The 13,171-nt window shown below is 38.6% G+C and overlaps 1 protein-coding gene across 4 annotated transcripts in view; it reads left to right on the forward strand.

Moving 5' to 3' along the window:
• SHANK2 (SH3 and multiple ankyrin repeat domains 2) overlaps positions 1-13,171 on the forward strand; it is a 319,997-nt gene that overhangs the window by 18,562 nt on the left and 288,264 nt on the right. For all 4 annotated transcript variants that reach the window (XM_075713335.1, XM_075713336.1, XM_075713337.1 and 1 more), the window contains one exon: positions 1,457-1,534. In XM_075713335.1, the coding sequence (XP_075569450.1) occupies positions 1,457-1,534 (78 nt within the window). The remainder of the gene's footprint in view (positions 1-1,456; positions 1,535-13,171) is intronic.

The following is a 13,171-nucleotide window of genomic DNA, read 5'->3' on the forward strand; positions in this document are numbered from 1 at the left end:
TTTGTTATACAGCGTAGGAAGTGTGGCAACAAAAGGATATCTTTTTGGAGTACTGAATCGTGGTGAAAGGGTAGGATAGCCTCCTCAGATATATCTAGGACAACCCTGTGATGGGGGAGACAATGGGATCAAGAACGTGGCATGATAAATTAGAAACCACAATGACAAAAATTATTTTCAACCATAATTTCTGCGCATTCGCTTACAACTCTGCCCTGAATTGGTTTACTGAATTGGTTTAGTGATGGACTTGGTAGTGTAGGTTAATGGTTGGACTGGATGATCTTAAAGGTATTTTCCAACCTAAACGATTCTATGATTCAAAGCCGGAATCTAGTAAATAAGCTTCATTTCTGTCACTAAAATAGCTAAATTAAATGATTGTTTTCTCTGGCTGCAAATTTACTGTTAAAAGTGAAAGATAGCACATTGAAATATCTCATTAAGTAGAACTCCATAACACAACACGACAAGAAATCTGGAAAGCACAACAAAATTAATAGAAATATTTATGATGAGGAAACATAAAAACATTTTGAAATGTGAACTGGTTTGCATAAGATCCTAAGATCAACATTAAAGATTGACAGGTAGGAAATAGAGCCTATATATGGATCATCAAAAAGTCTAGTGTTCCGAGAACTGTGCCAGAACCGCAGAGGATTTCTAGCAGGTTAGGGTCAGTCATATTTTACAGCAGTGCAGGGTAGGGACTTAAGCAACACACTGTATTAGTCCAAAAAAATTGTTTGTAAGGGATTTCGTTTGCAGATTTCCTCAGCTCAGCCTGAAGCCATACTTTTTTCTTGTTAGAAGGGCTGTATTGGGTTTGTGCTGTAACTGTTAGTGTTTTTTAAGGGGAAAAAGAGAAAGACAGACTGGTCAGTGCAGTGTGTATAGCCAGACCAAATAATTTCAGGTATATTTAAAAAAAAAAAAATCATATATTAAATGTTTAAAATTGAAGATAGGTTGAAAAAACCGAAATAAGTGCGTGCAAGTGGTAAAACTGCTTTGTTTAATTTTTAGCAGTAAGGGAGGATATAATTCATCCCAGTTACTGTTTACTGTACTGTTCCCTACAAAATAGGCAAAAGCCATATAAGAGTCAAATTTCATTTTGAACTAACACATTTCCTGCAAAATCTGATTTGTCAGGTACGGAATTTCCACAGTACAGTTTCTTAAAAATTTAATAAGGTGTTTACTTCTCGCATTCCTCTACGTTTTTTTTACACTTGCATATGGTTTCTACTCTAACACACTGCAAAAGCACCTCAAGCCTTGTCATATTTAAAGTACTATTTTAATAACTTAATTTCTCAGATTATTTATTTATTTTGTTTATTTCTTATCTAAGGAAATATATACCAAACAGCAACACATCTCATAGCCACAGTGTCTCTTTAGTAACTAAAGATCCTTTTTAACAAGTTTACTCTTCTACTGTTTTCAGGAGAGCTGTGCAAGAGTGCTGCTGTTCCGGGGAGCCAACAAGGAGATTAAGAATTACAACAGCCAGTCTCCATTTCAGGTAAAAAAGAAATACCCCTTCCTCCTGCCCCCCAGGAATGTTTGCAAGAAAATCTCATGTGAACTTGGTTTTGTGGAGAAGTTACGCTGCACAAGGCTGAAAACGGCTGTAGAGTAAGATAACTATCGTTTTGGAAACTGTGGCTTTTGTGTAGTGCAGTGAGTGAAGAAGTCCTGGAATAATCAGGAATGAGAGAAAAACACACTCACTCTTAGCTGTTCTGGTGACACTGTCAATGAGTTTGAGAATTCTATGAGCTGTTGATGACAAAACGTGAAATCACTGGTGTCCTGTGGTCGGATGTGCCTTGCTTTGTGATTATCTCCAGTCCTATGTAAGAGAGATCCAAGGAGTGAGTGGGCAGCTAAGCTTTGCTGGGCCCCTATTGACTTAGCCAGAAAGAAGCTCTTCCTTCCTTGGATGTGAGGCCAAAGAGCTGGGCTAAGTTTCAGAGATGGGGCTGATTTAATGCACTGTCAGTGGTAAAAGTTGAAGCTGTCATCTATGTCGCCAAAAGAAAATGAAGTCTTTCTTTGGATTAGTCAAAATTGACTAGAAGTTTTTTCACCATTTTCTTATATTAAAGAACTTTCAGAAAGCTTAATTAAAAATCCAAATGCAAGGAAATTGTTTGTCCAAAGTGTTGTCAGGTATGCCTGACAACCTTAAGGCCCGTATTTCTGAAGCGGTCTTAATTAGCCTGGATTTCAGAGAAACAGTCATAATGCAAACCGGCATATGAGAAATAGGGATGAAAGCCGTAATGTTTTAAGAAAAAGGAACAGAAAGAATTTTTTTCAAGTTACAGAACGTAGTGCTTCTAGAAGAATGATGGCACAGTACCATGTTGCGAAATGTGAGGGGGCTATTTCCCCAAACCATGTAGTCTTTCAACCAAAAGAAATCCCGATTTACCTTTGCTTGTTGTATCTTTCCCATTACATGCTCAGCCCACTTTGGATAAAGCTGGCATAGAATTCATGGAATACTGCCTTTTCTCGCATGCTTTGAAATAGTTGGAATATTAACCGTGTCCATGTGGGTCTCTGAATTGGCTCCTCAAAGTTTACGTGTACATAACACCTCTCAGTTTCAGGCTTTTAAAAAAAACCTCAGCCAAATGTTTCTGTTATCAGTTTAATTATCTCCATATTTTGAAGGTTTTCTGGACATAAGTTGTGCATCTCAAGAGCTTAAGAGTTCTGCCTGCAAATCCCAGCCAGATCATTGTTTACTTTTGGAACAGTTTTCCCAAAATTGGGGAAACAGTGCATTAATAATTTAATTTTAGGCACCATTTTTGGACTGCTAGTAGTTTGCCATCTAAATATATGCTAAGCACAAATTCACTAAGTACTATATAATACTTATCGCTGCACCTTAGAATTATGGAGTGATTGGAAAATGTAGTAAGAGAAAACCCTAATTATTGGAGGGATGGGTTCCAGTGTCATCTCTTTACTCTGAGAGATGAGACTATTTTATTACTTTATGTCTTTGAGAATAACTTTTCTTTTTGTTTTAGGATTTTATGTGGGGAAGGTAAACGGCAAGTAGAATAGTTTCCATGTGTTATCTTCTTTGTGCTGACCACTGCAACATTCTCGTTCTTCCTCTTACAACAGCAAAATACAGCGGAAAAAGGCAGAAAAGAAAATATTTGTAAAAGCTAGTGTTGGTAGTTGTAGGGCTTCAAGAAGTGAAGGATGACTAGCCAAAACTAAATAAAATTGAGTGAGCTCAGGAGAAAGAAAAAATAATTGCAAGAGAAGGGTGTAGCTGTGGAAGTGTACTTACTGAGCAGTGACCTGTCTCCTGTCCCTATGGAATACATTCCTATTTGTTGTTGTTTATTAGACATTAACACTTTTGGTGCTCGGGCTTTTGACTGGTCACTCTCCCCCTAGCATGGACAGGAGGACAGACTATTAGGTTGGCTTTGTTTTATTCTTTCTCAATCCACATAGTTAAAAAAAGGAAATTACTTTCCATCTTTTTACTCTGTGGTGTGTTACTTTTAGGTGTATAGAATGTAGGAAAAGCTCTAGTTTTTCCAAATGCATTGAGTAGAGAAAACCCTGACGCCAGCACTGCAATAAAGCAGCATTAGAATTAATTCTTTGCCATCTGTCTGTTGCTGACCCAGTCGATCAGACACCACAAGTGGAGCTGTTACAAAATTATGCAGAATCCCCTTGAGTTAATAGGATTTTGCATACTAAAAATGTTTACTCATGTAATCAGTAGCAAGGAACATCGAAGCATCTCATATGTACATAATGAGAATGGCTGTAGCTGCAGCATCTATTCCTTTGAGTAACCTCCATCATGTTCTTTTCTCAGGAAGCTAAAAGGATGGTTCTTTTGAATTGCTGTTTAGAATTGATGATATGAAAACAGTGCTGTTCTGTAAAACAGAAGTATCCAGACATGGAGAAAGTTGTGCATTGCTTTCAAGGCCTGCCAAAGCTTTATTTATTTTGATGAAAATGAGCAGCAGAGTTTGTATCTAGCATTAGTGTCCAATGAATGTGGTCTAATTTAACCAAAAAAAAAAAAAAGACCTGCATGTGTACATGTGTTCACTTCTTAACAAATCTCAGTGCTTATTAAAACAAGCATGGGTTTACTGGAAGGAAACGTATGGAAGGAAAACTAGTCTGGGCTGAACTCTGTACCACTCAATTCAGGTATCCCACACTGTGTACACATCTCTGCCTCTGTCCTTTTTGCCTTTTCAGTGTCTAGCAGATTCAGTGTTGGAATGGCATTGCCAGGTGTCGAGGCCATGAAAAAGTTTGCCTGTATTTCCCAATTAAGCACTAAGCTTTTATTAGCTACCTTTGAAGGAATGTGTTTCATCCTGACCTATGACTGGGGTCCTTTAAGTTAGTAAGCAGTGCTGAGTACGGTTGATGGCACCCCTAGCCGAAAGTCTGTCTGTGAATGCCAACCTTGATGCACTGTGCTGCTGATAGGATGTACTCTGCAATAACAGAACATGGGTCAGCAGAAATTTCTCTGTTTTTTGTGGGGTTCCCCCCTGCTAATCAGTATGAATGCTTGTATGGATGCGGGGTGAATCTCCTCCCTCTGTCTTCCCTGTGTATGTTCCAAGTAGATTAGGGCAGTTCCTGCATCACCGTCCTTGGTCTAAGTGTGAGAATTTTTTGTGTACTGTGCATTTTGGTTAAAGGCTGACTAGCAATTAGAGTTAAGATGAAACCTGCGCCGCATCATTACACTATATTGCCAATTCTGTTTATTAATCACTTACTTATCCATCCTGTCTTGGCTGGGTAATCCAAGTACCTTATACACTAATTATTCTGTGCTAACAGATGGAAAAAAAACCCATCGGCATTACAGAACTGGAAGTGCTAGCTAGTAATACACTCTTACATACATTGTGCGTGGCCATTTTTCTTTTGAAGTTACTAAGATCGGAGCAGGTCTGTGCTTTCATTCGTAGCACTGAACTTGGATGTGCCCTCAGCTAAGTACTGCTGATGCCTCCGTGACCATTCATCCCTTATGATAGAGCTTGCCAAAACGTGATGCTTGCCACCAACATACAGTACATCGATTTACAGCTCTCATATACTGGCTTATGAAATGCTGAACTGTAATTTCTGTTCCAGCTGTAGGTTAGCTTTAAAGTTTCCAGTGGTTTTAGGGTTGTTTTTGATGTTATGGTTTCTATTTTATTAGTAAAACCTCCCAAAATATCCTTTCAGAAAAGCCATGCTGTCTTATCAATGTCCATAGCTACTTAGTTCTCCACACATTTTACGTCCTCCTAGATTAATGTGAAATAATTTCTTACCTATCTGGCAAATACTAACCCATAACTCAGAAATACCAGAGTTTTATAGTGTTTACAAGCTGTTGAAATTCTGTTATGTAAGTTAAAATGAACATACACCTTGTTTAGCATGGTTTTCCTTTTTCTTTTAGTGAGCAGAAGCTCTATATGGATAATACATATGTTTTCATATGCGCTATAAAGCACTTTCAAGCTTGGAGCTAATAGAGCTAATAATTAGTCAGTGTTTTTGAAGCATATGTGTTCTGAACTATTCTGAGGTGCCATTTAGTGACACCTTTTAGTGGCAGAGTTGTACCTGAGAATGATTTCTCTCTCAGATGTACCTTGTTAATGACCATTGCTATCCCAAATCAGCATGGGTTATTAATGCGCTTATGTTACATAGATGGCAGGAGGAGCAGCAACCTGCCAGGTCCACTGCAGGTAGAATTGTTCCTTTCAGTGTGTTGGCTGTACATTTGTTTTCAATCGCTCGTGTTTTTTGCCAGGTTTGAATCATTTGAAGTGAAATTTTCCATGCCTGGTATCTCAGGCGGCATTGTTCGGAAAAACAAAATGATTCAGCTATTTCGGAGTATGGGTGAGGGAAAACATGTGTTGTTTTGCTCGTACTGAAAACCTCTGTTGACCCACCTCTCCTTGTCCCATCTCCCCTGTTGTGCTATGTTGTTTTGTTTTGCTTTGTTTTCTTTAATCGCCCTGCATGCTGTCAGCGATCTCCATGTTAATAACGTGGCAGTGTCAACCGGTTTGCAGTCTGACTCAAATAGAGGGGCTCCAAAACCGGACTGCTTTTGTCTGCTTTGGATTTGGAGGCTAAGCTGGCTGGGCGGAATATCGACAGGTGCAATTGGGGATGGGTAAGTAAACATTGAGCTTGGAGATGGGTGCGAAAATACGAGACCGGCTGAGACTTGGGCTGGGAGCTCGAGCCCGAAAGAGTAGAGTGGAGCAAGACCAAGATTGATAAGGGTCTTGGGGAGATTTTTAATCATCAAGGGCAGAAGAGAAAGAAATTCAGACTAGAGGGAAACTGGGACTGACTGTATAAAAAGGGAGTCTTGCTTGGGTAGTGACGCTGGGGAGGAAGCCTTGGACTGGGATGACTGTGCTGGGAGGCCAGGCAGGATGGGGCCGTCCCAAGGTGGAAGTGCAGGCCATGCTCCCAGCCCTGCTAGGGGTCTGTAAAAAATTAATCTTGTTTATTATGCAGCATATCACTATCATGGCTTCCAAAAATCCAATTTTGATTTAGTTTATTATCATTTTGAATGTCATCTTTTTGACGAAATTTACACAACAAAGGACAAGAAGTTTTTCTCAGGTATTTTTTGTCTCTGACTTATTTCTGAAAGGATGAAACTCTGAGAAAGCTAATTTTAAAACTGAAAATCTCTGTCTTTACATCTTTACAAATATAAAGTAATGCTTTCTCTCTTGATGTTAAAATACGTAACTGTTGTGTTAATGGAACATATGAATTACACAAGGACTTTATTTTTGTCAAGTATTTATTTTTATCCCAATTCCTTTCCTGAAGCACCTGTGTGAGGAACGCATCATTGAATATTGTGTATTATTGGCAAAAAATATAGCTCTCTTCTCATGATGCATTCTGCCTTTAGTCAGACTTTCAGCTTTTTACAACTTTTGTCCTGATTTGAGTCAAATAATGGAATTTACTCATACTTGCTTTGGTTCCTTTTTTTTTTTTATGTGTTAGGTCACTGCTTGTGTTGATCAGTTATGTTGTGTTTTGCAGTACAGAAATAATAGGTAAAGGACAATCTGTCATGGAAGAGTGTACAGTCTAATTTGCACTTACTCATTATTGTGATATTGAGATATTGATAGGAAAAGATTTAAGGTTTTAATCATGTAAAAACCCCCAAAGTACTAGAATAAGTATAATAAAAAATTCAACAGAATGGCTTTTTAAGACTGAGACATAGAGGTATTAGTAAGAGTTGCATTTAGCATTTTTAAATCTACACAAGCGACCATACCAGAACAGACTATGGATTTTTCCTTTAAAAATAAAAAAGTGTGTTAGTATGTATATATGTAGGCATACTCAATGTAATTTCTTTAAAAGACATAATTAAATTTTTAAAAAGAAAAGGAGAGGTCTCATGGTGCTGTATCCAGATGCAAACAGTGATTAGTTAGGATATGATTTCTCATCACTTACCTTGAAGTGATGTTTATACAGAGGAACACACATCCTCGTTTGAGAAGAAGGCTTTTTTGGGAATTTTACACATCGCCTTGGGCATATTTACGCCTTTGTGGTGCTGATACGTTACCTGTTAGAGTATTAGGGGAAATGTTGCCAGATGAAAGTATTGCAGAGCGTAGCAGAGGTGCAAGATACTGTTCCAAGTAACACTTCCAGCAGGAGAGTGCTTGGTGGCAAGTTAGAGGTGACCTCAAGTGTCAGCGGATTTCCTGCCATTGTCAATTTGGAAGTATTGACAAACTGTTAGGCAGGTGCTTCTCCGCACTGGCACATGAAGTACAATTACCAAAGGTCAATATTTGGTTCGTTATACAGCTGGTGACAAGAAAATAACAAAGCAGAATGTAATACTCTTGCTGAAAACACGAGACAGCAAAGATGCTCCTGCCTCAACTCTCTGAAGATATTGCAGCTACTTTTAAAAATTTGGACCTCAGCTTAAGGGGCTTTCACTAATACTCTCACTTGGCTTGATAAGGACTGGATATAGTAAGACATACAGGAGCAGAAAAATACATATGGATACAGAATGGGATTAAAATTCATTCACCTTGACCCAGTGATGATTTGCAGATAGTGCTGGCTGATCTTAACCTTTGACTTAACCCCTGTCATCTTTCAGAAAAGCAGACAAATGGAAGTAATGTAGTAAAACATAAAGAAATTAAATGATATGATTATCTTTTATTGAGAAGGGCAAAATATTGCCACGCTTGGAGATGCTAAAAATACTTACTGCAGAACATGTCTTTTTTTAAAAAAAGCTGTTGTGGCTGCACAGCTGTTATGTGACTGTAAACTTACGGGGGAGTGTCCATGAGACCATGTTTTGTATTGTGCTCCATGCAAAGGATCTGAGACCCCCCCCCTTTTTTTTTCCCCTATGCACTTTCTCTCCCTGCTCATACAGGGGTGTCCAGCTGAAATGCTTCAGATGTTTTCATGTGCAGCAGGATTTCCCTGGGAAAAAGTGTCTCTGAGGTAGCTAGGAGCCAATCTGTTTGTTTTTCCACCAAATGGATAAACTTCCAAAAGCTCAGAAGCAACTGAAACTAGGTTATAAAAGGGAACAAATTAAGCAAAGTAAATTGTAAGGGCCATTAAATTGTAAGGGCCACTACCAGTTCTTGCCTCAACGTAAGAAAGGCTTGTGTGCAATTCAGACACAGTTAGTTGTCATGGGTGAAGTCGCAAGAGGCAATGGAGATTAGTATAATCTTCATTTAATTATAGGATTTTTATAGAAAGGTTGACTATTGCTCCTGTGATTTTATTTATACTGTATCCTAGAAGGGAAGGAAGCAAGGGTTAAGTTCTTAACTAGCCTGATCATAACTGAGCAGTCACACATAGCACGTCTTATCCTTGTAAAAAGGTCAGCTGTGACAACTGTGCATATATTTTTTTCTGTAGCTAAAAAGAGCACTGTAAATCTTGTAATTGGAAATCCTTTATTTCATTTTTGTGTCTATCAGAAGAAGTTTTTGTATTTTTGTTGGTTTAGAGCAAATTTGGGGTGAATAAATGTTGTGTCTCTAAGACATCAAAAAACCCTATTAGTCCTAAGACGGGACCTATATGAACAAGATTAATATAAAATGTCCATTTATTTGCATTGCATTGTTGCCAGGCTTTTACATGTATTGAAATGGAAATGATAGGCACTGTATAAACATCTAGAGAGTGGCAGATACCCAGTATTTTTTTTTTCCTCAGTGTTCTGGTAGAAAAGTATATTATATCAGACTCTGCTCCAGATTTAACAGCGGGAGAGATGAGAGATGCTGTTCTTTTGTGAATCCTTGATTCCTGTACCTGTATGTGTGGTATAAGAAGGTTAAACCTTATGGGAAATTTGTTTCACAAACCATAGATAAGCATGCTTGCGGTAATCTGCTACATTTAAATTTTTCTTATTGTTAAACCATGTTATTTTGAGATATTAATACCATTGAGTTTCTCTATAAAATGTAATACCTTATTACATTTTGTATGCTGCTATTATGTGTGTGTAATAGCTTTAGTGAGACTGATTGAATTAGTCAATACTAATGAAGTAGAATTATCAGAGAAACTGAAATCCACCTTTTGTGCTGAGGCTGCTCCTGCCATGATGACCAGGATGCCCAATCATGTCCTGCTGTTCTCCTGTGTTCTTCTGTCTGCTTGTATCCAAACGGATTGTCACAACTTCAGACTAGATATAAGGAAGAAATACTTTATGATGAGGGTGGTGAAACCCTGGAACAGGTTGCCCAGAGAGGTGGTAGATGCCCCATCCCCGGAAACATTCAAGGTCAGGTTGGACGGGGCTCTGAGCAACCTGCTCTAGTTGAAGGTGTCCCTGCCCATGGCAGGGGCGTTGGGCTAGATGACCTTTGAAGGTCCCTTCCAACCCAAATTATTTTATGATTCTATGAACTTACACTTGCATTTCTGGGCAACAATGATATGTTTATTTTGTGTCCATGCAGTGCTGAGCACAACCCGTGAGTAGGACTTGTGGGCACTTCAGGCCTGCAAGTACGGATTAATGATCATAGTCATGATGGTCGGGTGATGTGGTCGCATGATCTCTTGCTTTTCCATGACTGCACAGGCTAGTCAGTGTTCATTTCTGGAAATATCCGAGTGACTTCTTGTTGCTTATAAAAATGGAGGATCTATGCCTTTAGGACAGGCTCATCATCTTCTTGCATTGCCATTTGGAGAGAACATTTATGACAAGTAGTTGGCATACGCTGCCATCCCGTGTCCGTCTTCATCAGAGTATGTTACTGGCATTGACTTTTACCAGACTGCGGTTTCCAAAGGTTTTATTATAGTTAACCCACAGAGTTTGGAACGAATCCACCAAATGTATTACGTAAAATAATCATAGTATTTTATTAACCCGATGCATTTTATCCTAAGGGCTTTCAAAAAGCATTTTCAGCCATTCAGGTTAGCAGTTTAAGCAACACTGTATTATTAAGTGTTTGCAGAACTGAATTCCATAAACAGTTTTTACTGTGAAATAGTGGGCAGTATCTACTGTCTGCTGTGAGTAGGAAGACATTTTTCTGAAAGTGTTTGGGGAAGAAGCTGCTAATATAGCACATTTTGGCTTTTCTATGAGGCAGGCCTGCCTTCAGAGGTGAGTTTTTACCCCACAGCGGCACAGACCTGTACACACTTTAGCTTAATTTTCTCTATAACCCGACGCTTACTGTAATTTCAAGGAAAGCAAACTCTAGCAAATAGCACACTTTCTCAATCTTTTTCTAAAAGAGTTCAGCTGAAGAAGATTGCATTTCATGGCTTTTTGATTTAGCATATTATTGAGGGGGGAGGAAGAAAATTAAGTCAATTTTATTACTGGCTGTGTCTTATCTGATTCATCTGATGCTGCAACCTGGCTTTATCTGCTTTTAGTAAATACTCCTTTGAAATTGCTGCTCGCCCATGTAGCAGTAATAAGGATTATGTAATAACTGGCTTTTGATGGCTCTTTCCAGCTTGAGCTAGATTTTTCCGTGGAATGAGTCTGTAATTGTAAATTTGTGTGTATCACGCTGTTTGCTTTTTCTTTTCCATATTAATTATTAAAAGACAAGCGTAGAAAAACACATGTTACTTGAGAATGACTTGCTAGGTGGCATTTTAGCAGAGAAACAGAAAGAAGGTGTAATTTTTTTCTCTACTTTTAAAATAGATATAAATATTGAATTTCCCAGTACATGCAGTGACCATGGAGGAGGCTTAATACAATCCTTACAAAGTAGGGTAACCTAAAAATCTTAGTTATTGCTCATCTAAACAAACAGGAGGAAACAAAAAAATGCTGCGAAGCAGCGAAGTTGTGTCTGGGATGAATTTGCCTGCATGTTCCTTTTTTGCTTCCTGACATCTTTTGTGGTGACTTTAATCGATTTGCCATTGTATTCAGTTCAAGGCTTTCTGGCAAGCTGGTTTTTGCATAACAACGGATCCTTTTGTCATAGGAGTTAAGTTTGCATTTCAAAGCCGAGAGAGTGAGATGATGTAGAAGTGATTTGCTCGCATGTTGTGAGAAAAGAACTTACATTTTTTTTATCTTGGTGTCCATGTAGGCTTAGTTTAATCTGAAGGTATTCAGTCATGGCTTATTCATGAATAAGAGTAGTTAAGTTTTAAGAATGCAGTTCTGTATGTTCATGAAAGGACAGTGTAAAATAAAATGCAGGTTCTACTTTCTAAATCATAGTAAGGTTACTGGAAAATGAACAAGGCTGCCTAAAGGTATTTTAGGCATCATTCCAGTATAGAGTCCTGCTAAGACAGCACTGCAGGACATAAAGAGACTAAAAAGAGGTCATTCTGTGTGATAGCCTTCTCTTAATTTTGATTTGAATTCACGAGGCTAGTCAGCTCTGGCACTGTTTCATGGCTACCAAGCACATTTCAGAAGACCCATGGGGGCTGTAAAAATCTCTTGCAAGCAAAACCAACATTTTAGAAATGAAAATGTGCCAGCACAGTTATGCTCGCAGTGTACTTTTTTGATAATACTCAGCTAAATATGTATCGTGTACTTGGATGCACATTGTTGTATGTTTGCTTATTTTTAAAATATTAATTGCTCGAAAACATTTAGGGTAAAATCCTAGTTCCTCTGAAGTGGATAAAATTCTGTTTGATTTCACTGGGGTGGGTGTGTGGTCCTCACACTTAAGATTGTTTCAAAGCCATGCTACCAAATCATTCTATATAATCTATTCTACTGAATATGATTATTTTTAATTAACATTTCCTGATTTTAGTATCATGCTATTCTTTTCAGTTATACAAAATTGCACACTGCATTGCAACAAATAACTTGTGTTACGCAAAGTCTTTAGCTACTAATAGATAATTTGCTGTAGCTGAAACCAAGATGCTTTCTCTTCTGAGTGAAAACTTCGGAAGAGTTTTGGGAGGCAAAAGCAGTGCTTGGGAGGCTATGGTTTTTCCATTCCCTGAACAGAGTGTGGGACATGGTTGCATTCCTTACGGTAGCTACTGCTGCAGAAGTCCAGCTGAGACATTGACCTTGTCCCACCCATCGTAGGGCACTTTCCATGGAGCATAAGCTCCAAGGGTGTGAAAAATGCTTAGATCTTAGTGCTGCATGTAGCAATACTTGCAGTTTAAAAACCTAGTCCTTGGTTACTATTAAAAAATAGCCAGGGTACCAGCATGAGGTGGTCCTCTCCTGGGAAGCCGTTGAGATTGCTTGGAGGGCTTACGTACGAGACTGCACCCAGCACAGCTGAGCTGCCTACTGCTGCGCTCTGGAAAGCATGAGTACCTTGACCTTAATACTAAGGCGAAGTGATCGTGGCAAGCCTTTGTTTAAACGGTGCTAAAATGATCAAGGGAACGATGAAGAGCCTCAAAGAAATATTGGCCCTTTCCCATAATTTATATTTTCAGATGCTAAAACTAGTTGTTGAGCAAATGTAAGGTATCTATTTTAAGATACTGCATGTCAATAGCTGACTACAGATGGCTCCATGAATCATAGTTGGAAGAAGGAAAATGTTAGACACTAAGATATTGTTGCTAAGAG

Source organism: Pelecanus crispus, chromosome 6, assembly GCF_030463565.1.
Source record: "Pelecanus crispus isolate bPelCri1 chromosome 6, bPelCri1.pri, whole genome shotgun sequence".
In the NCBI taxonomy this organism is placed as follows: Eukaryota; Metazoa; Chordata; class Aves; order Pelecaniformes; family Pelecanidae; genus Pelecanus; species Pelecanus crispus.